This window comes from Castor canadensis, chromosome 5 (assembly GCF_047511655.1).
Source record: "Castor canadensis chromosome 5, mCasCan1.hap1v2, whole genome shotgun sequence".
Classification (NCBI taxonomy): domain Eukaryota; kingdom Metazoa; phylum Chordata; class Mammalia; order Rodentia; family Castoridae; genus Castor; species Castor canadensis.
The window spans coordinates 94,210,268-94,233,815 of NC_133390.1; the positions used below are offsets into that span (position 1 = coordinate 94,210,268).

Consider the following 23,548-nt stretch of genomic DNA (forward strand, 5'->3'; position numbering starts at 1 on the left):
AGATGGTTATACGTTTGAGAAATGTTAAACAAAAGTCAAACTCAAGTCAACATTTATTCTCAAAACACTAGTCATAAGCCAGGTGTGGTAATTCAGGCCACAGGAGACTGAGGCAGAAGGATCATGAGTTCCAGGTTAGTCTGGGTTATATAGCAAAAAAGAGGCAGAGCTTCCTGGGATACATAGCAAGATTCTAGCTAAAGATAAATAAATAAATAAAAATGCTAACTACATATATTTCAGATTGTTCTTCAATGAGTTTTTCAGAATTATAATTTTTGATAAATTTACTCAGTAATTTGAGTTATTGAGTACCTACAATGTGCTACTATTAATCATTCCTCTAGTCACAGTTGGTAGATCAGTGCAAAGAACAGGAAATGTCCCCACAAGAAGTTATTTCTAGTAGAGTGAGAGAAAAAAAATAAACCAAAAAATGTGAGTGAGATCACACATAGAATAAAACACATGAATAGAGACAGGAAGTAGAGTCAGAAAGGGGGCGGAGGGTTGGCATGTTAGAACAAATGGTCCAAGAAGTTCTAGTCAATGTTTTCTTTTTGTAACTATCATTCCATTCCAATCACTGTCTTATATAAGGAAAGCATCGACTAATAAAATAATGTTTACTCAGCACCATGATAACTATTAGTTTCCATTCAATTATGTTCTTGAATAACAGTGAATATAAACCCTGAAATTTATCTGTAGGCCAAGCCTGCCACAAAGGATTTATTTGACACAAAACTGCATAACTGACTCCAAACTCATCCTTCACAATGCTACAGAATAAATAAAAATATAATGCATGCCACTAACAAGCTTAAAAAAAAATCAAACACTCGAGCATTTTCACTTCAATTTAGACAAGTAATTGTATTAGTACAATGACCATTCATTCTTCAGTCTGATGTTCCAGGTAACCGTGGTAACCTCTGTTCAGAGTGATTGAATTACACTGTCTGTATAACTACCCTCCACAGAGCTCTGGGTGATGATGTGGAAGAGAAATATAGAACTACTCTGTATTCTCACAACTGAACCCAAAGCTGTAAGATCACCACTCTCACAATCATTTCTTTGCTATGAAATAAAATAAAATGTTTTCAAGGCAACTCTAATAATGAGAGAAACTTTGATCTTGCTTAACCTTTTCAAATATAAAACAAATGAATTTGATTATAGTGTTAGGAAAATGAAACACAATGAATGACCAATTAGTATCTTATTAATAATTGATAACAAAAAGGCAATTGTGTTGTTCAGTTTATAAATTTAGCCTCAAAAAAGTCTTCAGTAGTATTCTAAAAAATCATTGAGTGCTAACAAAGTTGTGATGAGGCTACCATTCTTACACACTGGAGTATGGATGAACACAATACTTCAGGAAAACAATTTAAGACCATATATCAAAGATTTTAACATTTCTATTCCTGTAGCTCAGTTCTATAAACTAGCCTAAGAAATTAAAAGGAAATTGAATGAAATTACATGAACAAAAACTGTCTTTGCAATTACTTATAAAGTACGATGATTCTTTTTAACTCTTTAAATCTTGATTTACTTTCTCAACTTTCTAAATTACTAGTTCTAATTAGTAGTAAGAAAAACAATTGGGAAACTTTATTGTTGTGCTGGTTGGGGATACATTGTGGCATTTACAAAAGTTCTTACAATATATCAAACATGCTTGAATTCATCCCCTCCATCATTCTCCTTTATCTCCCCTCCCTCCATTCCTTGAATAGTTTTAATGTGTCTGCAGCAATGAGTATCTAGTAGCATGTCTGTTCAATATGGCTAGGCTATCCCTCATTTTAAGTTGAAGAGCTAACTCACACAATGATATAGAATCAAGAGAAGGAATAGGATTCTTAACAAAGGTATTTAATATGACCATTTTTATTTTAGACATGCTTAGATTATTTGACATGGATTCAAATGTTGATATTCAGTAATGTGGTGTTTAATCAATAAAAATAGCAAGAGCATTTATTGAGAGTTTGTACCATGCCTTTAGGCTCTTTACAACCCTTTGAAAATGGTTCTTTATTAATACCCATTTTCAGATGCAGTAACTAAGATTTGGAAAGATTAGGTCACTTGTCTATGGTCACAGCTACTAAGTGGCAGGATGAGGTGTCGATATTTGAAATCTGACTCTCCAGTTTCTAATCACAACACTATATTGTCTTTGTGTGATCTTTGAAGAGCTTTTTCAGCATTCTTGAATTAAAACTGATGTAAATCTTCCATGGCAAACTCTACACCCTGTTTTGATGTTGTGGCTTTTAAACTGTGACCATATTTTCTGAGCCACAAAACATGTCCACACAGTCTGACAAGTTCAAGTATACTTACAGGGAGAAAGGAATATACAGACTGAAAATAGACCTGGGAAAGGCAAAATATATGACTGCTACACCATATGGTTGAAAACATAGCAACTGAGAAAAAAAATGTTATGACCAAAATACTAGGAAGGATAGGCTTAAGAATATACCTGGGTCTTGAACAATTAGTTATTCATCTCTTTTCATATATTACATTAATGAAACTTTTCTACTCTTTTCCATCACCTTTTGTTCATGTTTCTCTCATTTTCCTTTCTACTATTCTACAAATCTCATTGCTTTCAAATGCCCTAATATTGTTTTGCTATAAGACATTGGTGGCTGTGACATTTGGCCTGATGACCTTCTGTAGTAAACTGTTAGGACCAATTAGTTAGTGAATATGTATAAGCATACACACACACTCACACACCAAACTTGACAAGTCTATTAGGTGTGAGATATAGTTTAAATATGTCAACATTTTATACAGAAGTGTTAAAATTCATTAACCTCCCTTGGAGGTAGGTAAGAATGATATATTCAAATATATGGATACAAACAAAATCAAAATAGATATAAGAATAGAAAAGAAAAAATGACTCCCTTTAATTGATAAATGGACAGAAGAAAACAGAGACCAGTTAGCAAAACAGTCTTTGAAAACATAATAAGCTTATGTTTCCAAAACTAAATGTAAAGGGATGATGCATAATGCCACACGTTTAAAAGAGTTTAGCCCAATCCACAGACTTAAAAGTAGAAATGCAAAACATTATTTACACTAAAGCAGTGGAGACTTATTTTGTGGCATTACTCACTCTGTGGTATTGTTGGGAATTTTTAAGGGACATTAGCAATTATTTAGAAAACAAGAGTATGTGTCTGTGTGTTTACACTTGCAGTGCACTGATTCGCACCCCCCAGCCCAGTCCCTAGTCATCAGGAGAAGCAGGCTAAGTCCTCAGCATAGGCAGGGTCACGTTTTTAGATGCATATCTGACTGACTGATAGAGCATTTTCTTGGATTGTCTTTTTTCTGTGATACTGACATTTTCTATGTTCTTTAAAAAAAAAAACTCTAAAGCAATGGTTCAACAAAATTTATAAACCCCTGACAATTCTTGCCAGAATTGTTCAAAAATATTTGTAATATATATAATTCAATTAGTATTTATACTATGTGCCCTTACTTTTCACATGAATAGAAATGTTATTTAGGTTAGTAAACACTTTAAGTTCATCCTGAATTCACGCTTTCTCAATTAACAAACATTAAAAAGTCAATTTTAATAATATGAGTTTATAACAATGGTTTATATTTTCAAATGGTCTTAATATTTGTCATGTTTGGGATTCATTGTACTATAACATAATTTTTCTTTGAGGGGTAGTAACTCACTTTAAACACATTAGGGAAACTGAATAATTATAATAGGATTATCAATTTTTAAAAGCTGGGCACTTTACTTCATCAGTGAACTGGAGCAATATTAGAATATTAGAAAGGTTTATCAGTTCAAAACACTTTAAGACAAGTCCAATGGTTATAAAATTAATTTTTAATGAATTCTACAACATCTGGGAAATTCTCATTATATGCAATAAAAGCTAACATAATGTGTTTTAAAATTCCCTATTTCACCAAATCATTACAGAGGTCTAATAATTTTATGTTCAAGTGTCCTAATAATAAAAATTATACATTTGTATAGAATTATATAAAATATTTAAGATAATACTTTGAAAGCTTAAAGATTTAAGTCATTTTAAAAATAAAGTTTTGGAAAAGCTCTTCCTCCACAAAAGGTTAAAATATATCTGACACCGGGAATTTAGACAAAATAAAGTTGCTGTCAATTTTCTTAGAGGCTGATCTACTTTGCAGAGGCCCATGCTCCCAAAGGCATTTTGCATGGAATATGCCAAGGGCATAATTTTCCCAACACATTTTTTGGAAGGCTCCTGGAGGGTTCTCTGTGACTGTGGGGCAAGCTCAGTATTTAGCCCATTTTTTTGTTATCAAGACAAAAATTGAAAATTTTCTGTATTCCCTAGATACTTATTCATCGTGCTAAAACAGAGTAAGTCCTATGTTTACAAACCAAGGAATTCTGATCTCCAGGACTATTTTCTTCATAAGTTTTCACTTTCAGTTAGAATATTAGAGTTTTTACTCTTAGATTCTGAATTTTTCACATCCTCACCATGTAGTCTTGATAACAAAAAGTAAGTTAAACTCTGAGCTTGTCCCATAGTCACAGAGTACCCCAGGAGCCCTCCAAAAAATGTGCAAGGCAGAGATAAAGCTGGCAGAATGAATCTGGTTTCTTACAACCTTCGCAAATGCCTTTCTGTTAGGTGTTCTATTACTACCTTCACTACTTTCTTGTAATTTGTTTATAATTCCCTTAAGGTTTTGAGTAACTTCTAAAATTTCTTTTATCAAGATATATTACTTTTATTTCTATAACTTTTTAACCTATTTTAAAATTTATAGAAATCACTCATTGCACCTAAAATTTATAGAAATCACCCATTGCACAAGTCAGGAATGTGAGAATGCTTTTTATAAGGTAAGGAAAATGTGCACACGTTGTTATCTGTTCCTTTCTTTCCTCACCAAAACAGCAGTCAACAACATCATTTTATCAAACTAAGGGTTCAGACTTGAATGTTGTTACATTATCTGTCTAAGAATCAAAGAGAAGTGTCAGATGGCCTTCTCATTCACAAAGATTTATAAGATTCTAGCAAAGTTCCCTTTAATTCTTTGATTTCTTGGTTAAATGACAACAAAGGTCTCGGGAGAGCTGTTGACGCTACTTTGGAGATACCAGTGTGTTTTGTGGTATCTCTCACATGCTCTTGGATTATTACAGCCAAGTGCTGGTAAGTCTGATGTGATCTTTGTCAACGGCACATATTAAGAATAAATGAGTGTATACACTCCTTTCCTGTCAGAGTAAACTCTAAGTGCAAGAGTCTCTTTACCAAATAAGTATTTATTAACATTTTCTAGGAAGGGTGTCCAAACCAATCAAGAAACAATTCTTCCTCACCAAAAACCAATCATGTTTTGTTTTTGTTGTTGTTGTTTAAAGCATTCTTTCATCAGCCACAAGTGGCTCTCTTTCTTCCAGTTACAAACACTTTGTGTTGTTCCTGCTACTCCACAAATGAACTGAGCAAATATTTCATCCCAGATACAGTACAAAGTGCTAGACAGAACTCTGAAGAGACATTCTCCTCCCTCATAGAAAACACAGTCTAATGCATGACTTGGAGAAATAGCTACCCATTACCGCATGCTAGAGATCTGGTAGTACAGGGAGACTGACAATACTCTGAAGAGGGACTCTCAGAGACATGTAACCAAACTGCTTCTCTCCTCCTAGTGGCTCTCATTTTCCATCTGTGAAAACTATAACTTTGTGTTTTCCCTGAAATGTGTATACTTATCATCAACCTTTCCTCCCACAGTCAGTCCTAGAAGGTAGCAGGCAGAATAGCCAGCCTCTTTCAGTGATTGCAGGATGCCTACATTTCAGGAACTCCACTTGTTCTCTGGAGTGCACTGAATAAAACACTCAAGGTGCTGACTGTGGTTAAATCTCAAAGAGCATTTAGTTGCACTGCTCCCTGTTGTATATGCCTTCACTTGGGACTGGAGCTTTAACAATGACCCTATACTGCTATGTAGAAAGTGTCTGGTTTTCTTGATTCAATTCTCTATTTCTCTGTTGCTCACAGTTACATAGAAACTTACATAACCAAATTCAGAATCAGATTTCAATTCACATTACATTATTTATAAAAGAGGTAGATTTTTTCTCTAGTTCAGTGAATGTGGTTTATAACAATGTAGTTTCCTGAGTGTGTTTTTAAAGTACAGAACTACTTCTGGCTGTTGCTTGTCTCCATGACCTTTGACAAGGATTGCAGCCAGCTGTGGTGGAAGAGCCCACCATATGTCAAAAACTGTATTCTGACACTTGCTTTTGCGTTCCTTCTTTCAAACAGGAACATGTGTCTAAAATGATTTGAATTATACAGGCTTGATTCTCATCACGGGTATGGGGTTGAATCTGGTAGGGAATCATTCATATGAACTTGGATTACCAAACTTCTCCTATGTCCTTTTGGAATGTTTTAACAAGATCACTGAATCTGATCATAAATATCTAACAATGAAAACCATCTTGCAAATTCTACACAAAATACTCAGTTTTCATCTGAAAGTAGTCTAATAGAGGTTAATAATTTTAAAGCAAGATGATAAGGCCCAGTTATGTACTAGAATAGATATTATTTGCATTCTCAATGATTTATAATAAGTTTTCAGCAAGGGAGTTTTGATAACAATAAAAGCAGTATGTCTTTCAGCACCTACTTCACGAAGGTTCTTAGGACCCACTCGGTTAAGTAAATTACCCAGTGCCCAACAGTTGAGTAAAGCACCAAACTTCTCAATAGCAGTGCCCCAATCAGTATTCAAACTTTGCTCTGACATCAAAGTCACTTGACTTTCTAAATCTCCTAGCTACCTTCATAGTGTCTCTTCCATCTTAAATATTAGTTAGAAAATTTATAATTTTACTCTTACTTCTAACTTTGATGTTTATTATTAATATGCTTAACTCTTGAATAGGAATCTTTTAAGTCATCAAGTGATTAGTTGAAGTACTTTTCAAACTATATATATATTTTTTCCTTTTTTTTTGTTGGTTCTGGAGTTTGAACTCAGTGCCTCACACTTGCTAGGATGGCACTCTTACCACCTGAACCACGCTGCCAGCCCTTTCTTGCATTGAGTATTTTCCAGATAGGGTCTTACAAACTATTTTTCTGGGCTGCTTCAAACAAGCAATCCTCCTAATCTCTGCTTTCCAAGAAGCTAGGGTTACAGGTATGACCTGCCAGTGCCTGGCTCAAACTATATAATTTTAAATCATATTCTTAAGGTAACAAAAAGTTTCCTTCACTTAAAGCTGAGCTAATTTAGTTGGAGCTTTATAAACACAACTACTCCAGGAAGGGTTTATATGTGGACTTTACATTGGCCCTTTTCCAGCGTTCCTTGAGCCTAGAGAAGCGAACTGTACGAGTTACATCAACAAGATGGCTTCCCCTATAATTCGTAATTTGCACAATGGAAGCAACGTTAGGAGACACAGTGTTTGTTCCACAGCTTCCTTCCTGCCAGATTATAGTAGTTGGCCTTGCCCCTTGACTAAAGGCCACAACCACTGCAGTAATATCTTCTACAAAATTCTTTCCTTTTGGACTACTGCTTCATCCTCTCCCCACTCTAAGCATAGGAAGGTCAGGCTCCTTTTCATAGGCCTGAAGTAGTTTCCCTAAAATTGTCTACTCTTTGCCTCTTCTGGGTATGTCATCTGTTTCCTGACTGACACAATTAAAAATAACATATTCTAAACTTGGTCATTAGATAAATTAATGTAACTAACATCATCACTAATTTCTTAGTATGTGTATAAACCAGACCCATTGTTTGGAACAATTCTCTTTTTGTTGTTGTGGTTCTTTTTTAGTCTATTTCTTTCATGGCGAATATGTATCCTAACCCCAACAACAACACTGTCTTCACGACACATCTCCATAACCTGATTTATTCTTGATTCCTGCCTCTAAAGAGTCTATGTACAATTCAGAAAACTTCAGAGTGGAGGCACCTGGGATGAATCTTGGGTGAGGGTGGTTCCTGGGATTACAGATTTCTGACCTTCATGCTGCTTTGCCAGCCAAGAAACTGACTATTCAGTGACAGCTGCAATATTGAAATGTCACAGAGAAACTCAGCAAGATTTAGGATTATGAAAACATTGGACCAATCATTACTTGAAAAGTGTTTAAAAGTGAAACTCACTAGTTTGGATAAATTTGTACGTAGTTGCTGACTTTATTTTAGAACTATTTTACTTGCAGAAAAGTTTGAGAAACAAACTACTTGAAAAGCAGAATTTTAGCTTTTGTGTTATATTTCCTTTATCTCTGAACTCTCTCTACCTTGACATCTCAGAACTGTATACTTAAGCTGCTTGGACAAAAGTCATACTCAGCCCCGTTAAAAAAAATATGGAACAAAAATTTAAAAGTAGAGATACATTTTTATCACAAAGTTTGCAAGTCAATGAGTTCTTTAGTAACTAAAATGAATATTCTAGATTTAAATTTATATATATATACTACAGTTGAATAGTTTTGTCAAATAATTGGTTAAGGTTATGTGTATGAAAATTTTAGCTCCATTATAGCTAGAGACAAATGGTTCAATAGCATTTTCCTGCCCTAAATAATAAAAATGCTTTTATAGTTTTGATAGTAGTAATTAGTAACCACTGCTTTGGAAGAAATAGTTGGGCATTCCAAATGTCATTCACAGTTGAAAAACACAACAACACATACACACACATAGCCAAACTTCCTGCCCTCCAAACCGGATGGAAAGGCAGTGATAACAATCATTATTACAAGTTAAGTGGTGTCACAAGTCCAAGTTCAAATTTATCTTCTCACATCTAGCTAAGAAGTAGCTGAGCCAACAATCTCCAAAAATAAGATTACCATAGAATGAGAAAAACATCAAGGCCAGTGACCTTGAGTTTCCTTTACTATCAATAATCATGTCAGGATGGTAAAAGCACATTTTTATCTAAAACAAGCTCCTAAGTTTTCCTTCAAGGTGAAGTTTCTTTCTCTGTTGCGTCACCCAAATAGCAAGGCTACATTAGGAAAGATGTAATACACTGAACGTCTGTCCTCTGTTTATATAAAGGTAACTCAACATTATCCCTTTCTAATGTTCTAAAAATATTTAAAACTTTTAACAATGTTAAATAGAAGAAAATAAAGATTCATTTTCACACTTTTCATCTTAAACTTACCAAGAAAATTCTGGGCTTCCTTCACACCTGTGCTGTGGCTCCTGTACTGCTGTGATGTATGAGTACGAGTTGTGTTTAAATTCCATCTGTCTGAATCCAGTTGGAGACTTCTATATTTACCCAAGTGCATCTATATATTTCCTTTTAATGCAATGCTTTTATTAGTACAACTTAGGAGTGACCAATACAGGCCATGGATTTACTCAAGATATTATTTTGTATTTTTAAAAATATTTTTGCACAATTCGCTAAATCAAACTGAATTACTGATTTTATTTCATATCTTAGGGAAATGATGGAATTCAAGAGAAATCATTTAAAGCTCCTGAGACTAGGAAAAGGTCTAAAGTTCAGATGTCTCTTGATTCAAGTGTGGACACTGCTAATATTCTTCTTTTCTTCCACATTCTCTCTTCCCATACATGGAGGGGTGTATACAGCTTCTTTCCTTCTCCAGCACTGCAGCCCCAGTAAAAGACCCTAAGAGTATTTGTGCATAAAGATGTTAAAAAGGAAAACACATAGCATATATATCAGCACTGGACATCTGTAATGGATGATTTCCATTAAAAAAATTCCACTTTACATTTATTTTCTCATACTTTATTTTCAATAAATAATAAAAACAACTGATAACACCCCTGCTCATAAAACACTTACCCTACTGCTTGAAATGATTATTGACTTATGAAAAGAAAATTAGCTTTTTCAGCTGCACATGAAACAATTCCAATTCATTTAGGCTTTTCCCCTTGGTAATATTTTCTGGCATTTTAATGAGTGTTATTGCCCTATTCTACTCTTTCCTAAATGCCTCATATTCTGAAATTGAAAACTGAAGAAAAAAATGAATGACAACTCTACAACTATTCTGAAAATTTCAGAAATATTATGCCTTTGTAAACAATTTCTTTATAAAATAACAGCCAGCTTGTGTCCTACTCTGTCTCTCAGATTTGACTTTATCACATATACCTTGCAGTTAATCTAATGGTTAAAATAATATATCTATTAATAACAGAGCCTGGCCTTTAAAAATCTTTTTGAGTTATATTTGTATAAGTTTTTTTCAGTTATTATCAACTATACAAATATTAACAATATTAACTATTAAGCACAGAATACTATTAATATAATTAAAACTAATTTCAAGAACTATGTAGAGTAAAAATATTAATTGAAAATCCTTAAAACAATATTCATATGTCCAGCATTTAGGGGAATCTGACAGATATGCTCTCTAATCTTTCTTAAAAAATTCATAGCAATTAGAGAAAATTTGGATGAAATTCTGTTAATATTTACAAAGTTTTCTTCCTACCAATATTTTTATAACTGAAACATTCAGAAGGGAATTTAACAAATTGAATCCCAAGTATGGTTTCTCTTCTTTCAATTGAAAAAAATAAAAGAGTCTATGAGTGTTTGAGAAATACAGGTGGGTACGTTTTATTTTTCAAACAAGCTAAAAATAAGTTAAAAAATCTCAAATCTACTATTAACATCTGTAATATCCAAGAAAAAAATTATTTCACAAAAGCAGAATAGTGTGCCTCCTCCACAGAATTGTGTGTGTGTGTGTTGGGGCAGGGTGGGGGCATGTAGTTTAATGAAAGATATTTAAAGAAAGAAAAGAAATAAGTATATACAGAAACATGTTCTTAAAAAGCTTTGAAAAGCTTCATCTCCACATAAAACATTGCTATTTTATTTAAATATTAGTACTAATAATTATTTATTGGGCCAAGCATTTTCATGCACCATCAGAAAAGACTCATTTTTAAAGTAATGCCCCTGAGACGTCTCTCCTCGTTCACTAAAAGGACATGACGATTCATCATATTTCTTCTTAATGCAGACTTGTAGGAAAAGAAAGCAAAACCAGCCCTGCTAAGCTATTTACTGCTTTTTCTTTTAGCCTAAGCCAAGATCAGGTTTAGACAGCCTGAAGATAATATTACATGGCTTAATGTTAAGAATACTCCTGGAAGGTGATATTCTACCTGTAATACATAAAAGAGTTTTGCAATCTAGTTATATTCAGTGGTCACACTATGTAATATTCCCTCCTCTCTGAAAACCAGCAGTACAAGCCTTCTCGCAGAAGTTCCTTGCTGCCCCTGAAACATGCACAGAACTTTTCCTCTTCTTAGACGACTCTCTGTCTCCTTCCCCTAAATGTACTTAGGTGCCCTCCACTTTATCATTCCTCTCTCAGTTCAAACATTGTCCCCTCAGAATGCTTCCTGGTTCATTAGGTTAGGTCAACCCTCTCAATTATGAGAGCTCATGGAAGTAGGTATGTTTATTTATCCTTGTTGAGAATGTATTTTGTTTTCATGATTATTTGATGAACAACTGCCTAATTTGTATAGTTTGTGTGACCATTGTATTTATAGTGCCTAGCATGGGTGAATGATCAATAAATATTTGATAAATAAAATAATTGAATGGATGAATCAGTGACTAGATGAATACCTAATTTAGCCAAAATGTTCTAGAATTGGTTGATACTTGCAATGATTCTGTCTCTTGATTGAGAAAATACTAAGTTGACACATTTTGCATAATAAACATTTTCCCTTTACTTCAAACTAGTGATGGTTAGAAAATATTTACTTAATATTAATCAAACCATTTACTCGAGAAGTATTTTTCATACAATAGAATTTCACTATTAATTTGGCATTCAAAAGGAGACCATTGTTCTACTTATATCAAGTGTGTCTAGAGTGCTAACACTTTCAGAAATCTGTCCTCAGAGAATTTAATTGACTAGATGCATTTAATTATGACACATATAGTAATTTCAGTGTTGGATTTGGATAGTACTCTACAAACACTATTAACTAGTTTTAACATGAAAACTTTCCTGAATGTCAGACCCAATGGCCTAAGGGTTAGGAAATTGTCAAACAACCCAGAAGTGACAGCTGTGAATTCAGTGGGGGATAACTTAGTGTCGCAATTAAATATGGAAAGTCCCCTTTAAGGTGAAGTCATTGATAACTTGGATTTAAGCAGCCAATGAACTGGATTCTTTTCCTTCTATTGAGTGTAAGCAGGAATCTTAGTGACCTTGACATCTGAATGCATGGAGTCACGGATTTGTTACACAGCCACCTAAGGCTTTCACTGCCTGAATCCAGCCAACAGCCTAATTAAACAGCAAGAGTTCCTGGAGGGGAATGTTAATGAGTCTACTTGGCAGCCAACAGCCTGTTCCCCAGATGGTGCAGAGGTTATAAATTGTCAATAGAGTAAGAGTAGTGAAGGAAGTCAAGAAAAATACAGAAAGACTCCTACATCACTGGAACTTGCTCTTCTTCATGAGGTCCATGAAGAAGATATTTGGACATGGTGACAAACCTGTGGGTAGAAAAGTAGTAGCATATTCTGTTCACTTCATGCTATAAGACTACATATAGAATTGCTTTGGCTTTAAAATGGTTATTTCAACCATTTTCATCAGGTTGCTAATAACTGAAAAAAATGACAAGATAATTAAAATCTGACCATGTTCTTTGCTAGTATTTATTATTTTCTGCCTATTTCTCCCTTAATGGATGGAATTTACAGTATGAGAGCTCTTACCTAATTGGGTTACTTTTAAATGAGTAATATCTTGATGACAAACAATCACTCATGACCTTCAGGTCATGTCCTCCCCATTTCAAAGTAGTGAATGTCAAAGTAACCTACATTATCTACAATTAGAAACAAAAATGCCTCTTTTGCTTTTGTTAAGCTTCCTCCTTAAATGTTCAGTTATTCCTTAATTAAGCTGTGGAGTCAAATAGGGTATCTGAAAGCTGCAGTCAAATTTCACCTTCACGGTACTTGAAAAGTCAATTCTAAGGGCCATTTGTGGTAAACATACACTAAAGAGACTCCATTGATTTTTACCTTCTATTGTCCATACCTTTGTGTAATGCCTTCTCCATGAAGGATGTCACTCCAATGCTTAGGCAGTTCTATATAATCCTCTGTCTTAACTGAGTTGAGTGAGAGACTCTCCTATTGCAAGCTGCTATGATATTGATTGCCTGCGAGAAAACCATGAGTCACTTCAGGTAACCTTTATGAGTGGAGAACCTGTTCTATAATCACAAGGAATTGAATTCTGCCGACAACTACTATGAGCTCCAAGAGAAATGCATCTTGACTGATCTTGATTGCAGACACAGCACTCCACTAACCTATGCCTGGACTTGGAGGCACATTAACTAGGATTTTAAAATGTGTTTTGTTTTAAGTCACTAGTTTGTGCTAATTTGTCATGCAGCAATAGAAAATTATGACAGTATTGAAGAATTATCCACATTTGGCTCTAATTATGGAAAGAATCTTCAAATCTTAAGGTTAGGAGTAACTCTAACCATCTTCAATCTGCAGGACAAAATAAATTATTATGCCAATTCTTTTCATTTTATTTTATTTTGACAGAGCTAGAGATCATACCCAGGAACTGGCATATGCTAGAAAAGCACTCTACCTCTGAAGCCACACCTCAGCCTGTTCTGTTATTTATAATGGAACAAAAAGAAGTTTATAGCCCTGATTGTTAGGAATTACCTTTATATTGACCTAATAACTGTCTTCCTCAGTCACACTAGCTTTATTTACCTATACTAAATATATTTCCCATTCTAATATTTGTTTAGTTTTTATACCTCTACTACAGTTTAAGTTCTTCAAGTAAAAATAGACCTAGTTCCTTCAGCTTTTCCTTACATGACATATTCTCAACACAACTTACATTTTCCTGACATATTTACTCAGAAGTAAAATCAGCACTCTCAACTAGATGTGGCAATATTAACTCCTTTCAACTGACTTAGTGCTATTTTTACAACTTCCATATGTTAAGAATAATATATATAGTATTTTACATATATAGTATTTTATTGTGGTCCATATTATAGATTATCTTGATCAGCTCCCCAACTTTTGCCTTTGTCTTCCTCTCTTACAGAGTCCAAAAAGCTAAATATTTGATTTTAGACTCTTTTGCAACTAAGGTTATATGACATAATTCTGGCTAATAAAGCATAGAGAGACCTCAGCTAGCGATTAGTCATCGTTTTCGATAAAAAAGCAAAACCTCATCAGGAGGAAGATTATGCTCCTTCTGTTCTTCCTAGTTGGTATACAGACATGACCCACAGGAGTACAGCAGCTATCTGATAACATCACCATGACCACAAACAAAAGAGATAGACTAGAGTCTCTGATGACATACTGGCTAGATGCACTACCTGAATTCCCAACTTCCTGAATTCCAGTTATATCAGAAAAGACAACTTGTATTTTTATTTCAACCATTATAAATAGGTTTACTATTACTCACAACTGAATACATCCCTCACTTAAACTGGGCCTTTTTTGCTTAAAAAAATTAAACTGTCATAAGCTCCATATCTAGTAGAAAATTCAATATTTTCCTATTTATCTTCCTGAGCACCATACAGTTCTGCCATTTCACATAATACAGCCCCTCCCAGACTTTAATAGGAATACCCTGCTTCAAGTATATTATGAAAAGACATCAGGATAACAATTGTCAAAGCTGTGATTAAGAAAATAATGCTCTGACTCCTAAGTATGTCTACATATTAAAATAGAAAAAAATACTTGCCTATAAGTATATTTCAAGACACTCAAGTGAACTCAATTCTGATCATAAAATTTAATTCTATAAATAAACCACATGACACATAAATGTTTCCTGAGAAATACTACTTCTGACCTAACCAGAACAATCATTTCCTTTTCTCTTTCCACTAAATTGTCTACTTTGACTCCAGCATAAAAATGGTTTTAGAAGAAGTTAAATCTCTATTTTCAATGATGGCTCTGAATGAAGAAATAATTTTAAGTTACCACAGCAAGCACACTGAAGTAAATATTGTCACCACAAAATAAAAAAGGGGCTTTGGGTGTTGTTTTCAACCTTTTTGCAAATGCTACAGAAAAAGAATAATTTTTGCTTTCTTCCACATACCTATTTTCTCCCTTTCTTCCTTTCCACAATAGGCATAAACTTGCCAATTTGATTTTAATTCTAAGAGACATTTTCCTGGCAGACAATTCCTAGTTTGAACAAAAATCTTTTACCTGACATTTAATGCCATTTTAAGAGAAAAAAATTCAACACAATGTATAGCTGAAGTGAAATAAAGAATGTAGCCTTCAATTACTTTTTATTTCCAACTTATCAAAAAGCTACAGAAATTAAAGTACAAATCCCACTACCAAAGACATAGTAAAAGGTTGGAAGAATATTCTAAAGGTCACATTATCTTAATGAAGTGCCACTTCCTGACAACATGGCTGTGGTATTGGAGTAATATACTCCATTTAGTGGGAAATGCTCTGTGATATCCATGCCCTCTGTACTCTAAACAAAGACATTGGCAATTTTCTTAAAAGGTCACACACAAATGTGTTATTTAAAACTAGGCATTTGCCAGTTGTGAACATATATATGAAAGGTGAATATCAGATACAGGAATTGGGATAGGCTATTTGTAAAATGCCAGAGATTTTCACCCATACTTTATATATAAAATTGTGTCAGTTAATTTCATTCTTTGGTCTATATCACTTTATCAAAATATTAAAGGGAAAATTATGCTGAAGAGTCTGAGAAGATTTCATCTAAAACCTTCTGACTCAACCCATAGAAAATTGAAAATGAGTGGGTAAATTTACAAAGTTTACTTTATACTTGTTTCATTTTTAGCTTTCTTAGGGGAAAGTTGCAGTTGTATATATCTCACAATGAAGTCTGGGGGGTGTTGCTCAGTGGTAGAGTGTTTGCTTAGCTTATGCAAGACCCTGAGTTTTATTCCCAGCACTGTAAACAAGAAATGCTATATCACAAAATTAAATTTGGAAATGCATAGTATTATTAGAAAATTATTTCTAAAGATCAGGAAATTTCCTAACATGAATATCTTTCATTTAAGGACACAGTCAATAAATATTTGAAGGATGAAATCATCCCAGTCCTGTTAACCAGAGAAGAAATAATAAAAATGTTACTTACAAAAGTCTCTGACAAAATAATAACCATTGCCTCAATGCAATGGGACAAGATGTATTTTATTGTTTTCACAAAGTTCATTATTCAGAAAGGATAAATAATTGCAATTCTATGAAAATGTGACTTTGGAAACACTTGAAAACAATTGTTTCCTATCCAGTGATTGTGCTATAGAATGAATGTTTGTGCTGCCCTGAAATGCTTCTGCTGAAATTCTAACCCCCAATGTGATGATGCTAAGAGATAGAACCTATGGGAAGTGAATAGTTTATGAGGGTGGAGCCCTTCTGAATTGTACTAAAAGGAAAACCTGAACAGATGATCCTTCAACCCTCCTGCAATGTGAGAACACAATGAGAAGACGGCCATCTATGATTCAGAAAGCAGGCACTCAAAAAACACCATAGCCACCAGTGCCTTGATCTTGAACTTTCCACACTCTATAACTGTGGGAAATGAATTGTTGTGGTTAGGTACCAATCAGTTTGTGGTATTGTGTAACAGCAACCTAAACAGACTAAGAAAGGCTCTCAGCTACTGGCTCTCACTGTATTTGTGGGAATGATGGCTTTTAAGGGTACCACAGAACTGGAAAGGCAGGAATAAAAATAGTGTAAGTTAAAATACCACAAAGTTGGTTGTTGCAACTGAAATTCAGCTGTTTTTCTTGAGTAAGTACTCCTTGCATTGTTGTAAACCTTTGGATATGTTCAATATCATAGTTATTGCAAGTTTACCAAGAAAGAGATTTTTGGAGGTCCTAATCATCATGATTCTCTGAGTCACTTTTCTGAAATGGAATTCAAACTCATTTGTCACAGGGAAACAGCTTTGATGAAGACCTAGTAGTTAGATAAACCACACTCTTCAAATTCTTCAACTGAGATCTCTGGATGTAAACATGGGCAGCACTAGATTTGTAAAGCAAATTAAAAATCTAAAAGGCAAAACTAAGATAAACAAACACAACTGGTCCCCAAGGAAACTAATATACCCCTTATAGTCATATTACCCACAGACCATCAATGTAGCATCACAAAGATCCATTGGGGAATTTAGAATCTCAAGTCCCATCCTAAGTCCACTAATTCATAATTTGCATTTAAAGGGGGGTTGATATCACTTGGTGGGGGGCAGTAGGTGAGGAAAGTGTGTAAGAGGGTGAATATGGTGCAAACACTGTGTATACATGAATGTAAATGGAAAAGAGATATATGTTGAAACTATTTCTTGAATGGAAGGAATGAGGGATAAAGGAGAATGGTGGAGGAGATGAATTCAAGTATGATACATTTGATTTATTACAAGAACCTTTGTAAATGCCATAGTGTACCCCTTACCCAGCACAACATTAAATTTTTTTTAAAAAAAGAATCTGCACTTTAGCCATTCCTAAGATAGGATACGAACAAAACAGTTTAAGAATCAATAACATAAACATTAGAAGATAGCTCTTCAACATCACCTCAAGGTAATCATGCTATGGAAAATACTGTACTTCCTGATTCCCCACCAAAAGCAGATTTGTAAAAAGGAATCAAGCAGAAAATAACCATTGAATCCTGAAAACTAAAGGATGTGCATTTTTTTTCCCTCAAAACTGAAAAAAGTTAAAGGCTATACCTAGTAATGATTGGCAAATTCTTCTAAAATTTTTCATGTTTCTGAACATCTTGTGAAGTAAGGTATGCTTGCACCCTCTCCCCTTTGTTCTGGCTCTCTTATCATGGATATTTGAGTGGTAGGAAGCCATGGAAATGATGACATCATTTCCCACCATAGAAAAGGGTTAGTTTGCTTACAGCCTTTGGAGGCAGAGATGGCATTTACTTCTGGAGTCATGCCCATTTTATAAAATCTTAGTTCTTTAAACTTGAGCATTTCTTGCTCATAATGCTTCAGCAAATATGTAGGCTCATACGTGCTGTCCTATGAAACTTAGGAGCAACAGATCTGATAGAAATATATTGATTGTCACATTCCCTGCCATATTGTGTGAAACAAATCCTTTTTCTCTAATGTAGGAGTCTCGTGTCTCTTGTCGGTAACATGAAACCATGGCAGGCTTGCATGTTACTCTCAAATCCTTCACAGTTTTCCACAATAATAAAATCATCACTAGTAAATATGTAACTACTAAATCAGGTTTAAATAGAAGATAAATAACCAGGGAGCTTTCTCTATATAACAGAGAAAATTATAACAGAAAGAAAGACTATTTAAGGCAAATAAAAAGACCAGCAGGGGGGTGGAGGGGTCTCAGAGACATGATACAAATATCGTGAGATAAGAACAATCATAGAGGGAAAGAGAAAACAGAACTAATGGACAGTAATTTTATTTAAAGAAGCATTCATGTTTTCAAATGTATAGAGTGTGTAGCATGAAGGTGTGATTCGTGCTTAGTTATATGGCCATGAAAGTCCAGAAGTTCAAGCAAAAAGAGGAAACTATACAACTTTATGGAGAAACAGATTTTCTACAAAGAAGTAAGAATCCATCAACTATTACAGGTATTTTTGTCTTCTTCTATGACACAGTCTCACTATACAGTCCATGCTGGCCTCAAACTAGCAATCCTCCAGCTTTAGCCTACTAAGTACTGGGATTATAGATGTGCACCACCATGCCTGTTTCTATGCAAGTTCTTATCAGCAAAATTTTCCAGGGTTAGAGTGGGAAATAAAATATAAACAGAAAAATCTATGTAAACATCTAAAATCTCCTTTTGCAAAGGAAAAATAAAAATATTGAAATATTGAAAACCAGAAACTTTACTTTTTGAATCTATGCGACTAGAATTTCTCAAGGAGAGACTAAAAATAAAAATGAAACATGATGATGAGAACAATTTGGGCGATAACAAGCAGTGTCAATTGTGTAAAATGAAGTAAAAGATACTAGTAATAAATTAAAAATAATCCATTAGACTCTAGATTCTCTTGTTACATGTATTACCTATGAGTTCAATCAACCTGAATGGTCCTGTAGAAAAGAATAATTATATAAATTACTACTGTAAAAATTTACATATTATAAATTCTGTTTAATAGTAGTTGAGCGCAATCTATCAATTGCATCTACAAAAAGTATCCAGATGACAGAAAATTGGAAGCTTCTAGTTTTACCCTAGGGAATTCCAAGAAACCAAAAATATCTAAAGCTAAACACTGGAAAAGTTCATTTAAAACCATCAGCAACCTACTTGTCTCTAGGAATATAGTCAGCCACTGAAACTAGCATTGCATCCTTTTATAATGCTGAAGGATGTCAGGTTTTATGTTGTAAAAGTTACCTGTGACAACCACATGTAGTTCGTTTTTTAGGCTTATTAAAATTATATGGATGTCCATGAATGTTTTTAATTGAGTTTTACGTGGTAGTTCTAAACTTTCATGATTAATGACTCACCAGGAAGATAACAGTTGCAGTGTCTCCCTTCAATAGATGAGATAAATAGCTACAAAACCTCATTTGTGATCTAAATAGTTCATCATATATGATGTGACAGCAGAGGCTATACCAATATCAAAACAGCAGGATGGTCCCAGACCAGACATGAGAAAAAGAATTCCATTCATTCTTCTCATCTCTAATACATGATTCCAGCTCAAATAGTGATCATAAAATTGGTAGAAAATTTCCCTAATTGGAGCAACTTTAAAAATACAGTGTGTCCCTTTCAATATTGGTATACAAAATCAGTTGTATTTCTAAACACTAACAGCAAATGATCCAAAAAAGTTAAGACAACAAATCCATTCGTAATGACATTAAAAAGAATAACATTTTTAAGACATAGATGAATGGGAAGATAGTCTGTGTTCATGAATAGAAAGAGTCCACATTGTTGAAATGTTCACAGTACCCAAAGCAATCTATGGGTACAGTGTAATCCTTTTCAAAATTCCAATGGAATTTTTTTTCACAAAGACAGAAAAGCATCCTAAAGTCTGTATGGGATCCAAAATACTGTGAATCTATCAAGCAATCGTGAGCAAGAGTAAATCTGGAGGCATAGCAATTCCTGATTTGAAATTTTATTACAAAGCTATAATAGTTAAAACAGTATGGTGCTGGCATAAAAATAGACACATAGATCAATGGAACAGAACAGAAAACCCAGAAAAAAGCCCACACATGTATGGTCAACTAATTTGACAATGGTACCAAGCCTATGCAAAAGACAGTTTCTTCATTAAATAATGTTGGGCAAATATGTTCACATGCAATAGAAAGAAATTAGAACCTTATCTTACACCATACACAAAAGCTACCACAAAATGGATTAAAAATTACATGTAAAATCTAAAACCATATAATTCCTAGAATATAGGCAAAGAGCTCCATAACATTGGTCCTGCAATGAGTTTTAGATATGTCACCAAAGCATGGGCAAAAAATAAAAAGTAAAAATAAAGCAAAAAGGAGCAAATGAGAGTACACCAAATTTTTTTTTTTTTTTTTTTTGGTGACCTGGGGTTTCAACTCAGGGTCACACCCTTGTTAGGTGGGCACTCTAGTACTCGAGCCACTGCTCCAACCCCCTTTTGTGTTGAGTATTTTTTTTTTGCTTTCTTTTTTTATTGTTGTGCTGGGGGTACATTATGACATTTGTAAAAGTTCTTATAATGTATCATAGAATTCCATCATTCTCCTTTATTCCCCTCCCCCATCCCTACAAGAGTTTCAACAGGTCTCATTTTCTATTTACATACATTTTTGGCTAACAAAGGACTTATTTCAAACAAAAATTAAAAATAAAAAATTGAGAGCTATTTCCCTTGGAGTAAGGAAGGAATTCCCCATGGTTAGGCCAATACCCTCAATACACTTGTGGGATTGTGGTAATGCCCTTCCTCACTCCCATGATGAAGAACCTCAGCAAATGCAGAACCTTCCAGCAGAGCCCACCTATCAAGGAACTCAAGCTAGAGGGTCAGTCCCTGGCAGGAGATAGAGCTGGGCAGCAGCATTGCCAAAGGCCAGCTATAAGATCAAATCCTAAGTACGAAGAACCCACTCCTCCCCACCTTGTTGGGACCCAGGAAAGATTTAAGGGTGCCTGTGGAAAGGACCTTGCAGATCCTGACAGGGGAAGAAAGGCCCTGGCTCCTCACATTCATCACTAGGGTTCTCTGGAGGCCACTGAGTCCAGCAGTCTTGCCAGGTGATAATACTGACACAGAAGAGGGCAGAGAAGCCCTAACAAGTCTGGACCCCATGGCTGGCTTTTCCACCTCTAGTAAGCTCTTGCAGTTACTACAAGATCTTTTGTTTTTCTTGCCTTCCATTTCCCTTGGGTAGAGGGTTGGGTAGGTAGTGTTTCATGGTTTGGGGTGGAAACCACAGTTCTAAGGATACTAATCTTTTTCATTTTCTTAGGATGGTGGCCTCCGTGTCATCCATGAGCAAAAGATAGTACTAAGACCCACTAAGCAAACAGGTATAACTCTGGCCCCGATCCTGACATCCAATAAATGTAACAAAAGCTCAAAGACCTCAAAGTTTTGTGATTCAATTACTATGAGGAGGGTATTTAGAGAAGAAAAGCTTCTTTGACCAAAACCTCAGGTCACTTCACAAACATATTTTTAAGAACAGCAAGTTTGAACTTAATAACTCAGTATATAAAATATACATTTTCCTATATATAAACACCTAAGAGCTGCCAAAACGTATTAATTATGCTACACATATTTTTAAGAAATTTTAAGATAAGAAGATCCAAATGAAGAAAAGTATACTCTAAAAATGTTTTTGATAATAATGTATTCCAGACACGAGACCTAGAAAACATACCATCAGCATGAAAAGTGAGTTTCAGGGTGAAAAGTGCTATATCCACGATATGCAAAATATCAATAATAATGTATTCCAAGAGGGAGTTGCAGAAAATAAGGCCATGGCATGAATAAAAAACATCTTCTCAAACTGACAGAAAAATTAAGGCAGAAAAAAGAGAATACATAAGAATGTATTGTAGGTATGCAGTGACATGCAGGCACTGTGTCTACAGTTACTTGGTGTGTGGCAAGAAAGAACATTTTTATAAATATGAGATTCCACACATCTTAGTGCAGAATTAATATCATATGTCTTGAAAAAACAGAGGGATGAACAACCTTCACAGAAACTAGATATTATGTTATGGATGTGCCTATAAAAATATGATAGAGGATTTTGTAGGTAAATGACTTTATTTTTTATATATGACCTCATAGTTTACAAAACACTTTCATATTTATTATCTCAATTGATTCTTGAAGTAATATACTACGGTAGATAGAAAAAGAGATTAGTAGTGTTCCAGAAGTGTAAAATGATACTCAGTGGGGACGTGGTACATTGATGGGACAGAGTCAGTAAAAGATCAAAGCAACTCTCCTGACTACCAATCCGGAGCATTTGGCCTTACACTACATGCTGCAAAGGCATGGCATCTGTGAATTCTACCACAAGGCTAGAAGTATTTTGGAAAAGGTGAAAGTCCACATCTAGTCCTGTTTTTCAAAAATATTTCTTTTTCTTTGTTTTGGGTGCTGCGCGTGTGCGTGTGTGTGTGTGTGTGTGTGTGTGTGTGTGCATGCATGAGAGAGAGAGAGAGAGAGACTGGGGGTTGAACTCAGGGCTTTGACTTGCTAAACAGGTGTTCTATCCCTTAAGTTACAGCTCCAGTCCATTTTGTTCTGGTTATTTTGGAGTCTCACAAACTGTTTGCCAGGGCTGGCTTGGAACCACAGTCTTCCTGATCTCAATTTCTTAAACAGCTAAGATTACAGGCATGAGCCACTGGCACCTGGCTGTTTTGGTACAGTTTTTACATAAATATTGAATTCTCAATTTGTGTCACATCCGAGAGTAAAGTGTTAAAAATATAAGGAAGGAAAAATCCAGATCTTGTTTTCATGTAAGTTATGGACTAGTCAGAGAAACAGTAAGGAAGTGATTTTGATAATTAATGGATTTCTGAAGTTGAATATTTGAGTGGACAAGGGTGACAAATTTGTTTTTTGTTTTGTTTTGTTTTGCTTTGCTTTGTTTCATTTAATAGGATACGGAAAGAAAAGCAGTTTGAGAGGAATGATTACAAGTCGTGCCTGAATATGTTTGTTCAAGAATCTTTAAAACATCCAGATGCAGATGTTAAGCAGGCAGAGTGACATAGACCTTGAGTTCATAAGAGAGGCCTAGGGTGAAGCTGACTGTGCATGACTCTGTGAGTGTGCATGTACACATTTGCAAGACTGCCTTTTTAA

At 34.6% G+C, this 23,548-nt stretch overlaps 1 protein-coding gene across 1 annotated transcript in view; it reads right to left on the minus strand.

The window, feature by feature from the left end:
* The window catches only part of Naaladl2 (N-acetylated alpha-linked acidic dipeptidase like 2), an 807,008-nt gene extending 796,694 nt beyond the window's left edge, over window positions 1-10,314 (minus strand). Inside the window, exon 1 of the mRNA XM_074073742.1 lies at window positions 9,242-10,314. Within this exon, the coding sequence (XP_073929843.1) occupies window positions 9,242-9,371 (130 nt within the window). The 5' untranslated portion in view covers window positions 9,372-10,314. The remainder of the gene's footprint in view (window positions 1-9,241) is intronic.
* Between the last annotated feature and the right edge of the window lie 13,234 nt (window positions 10,315-23,548).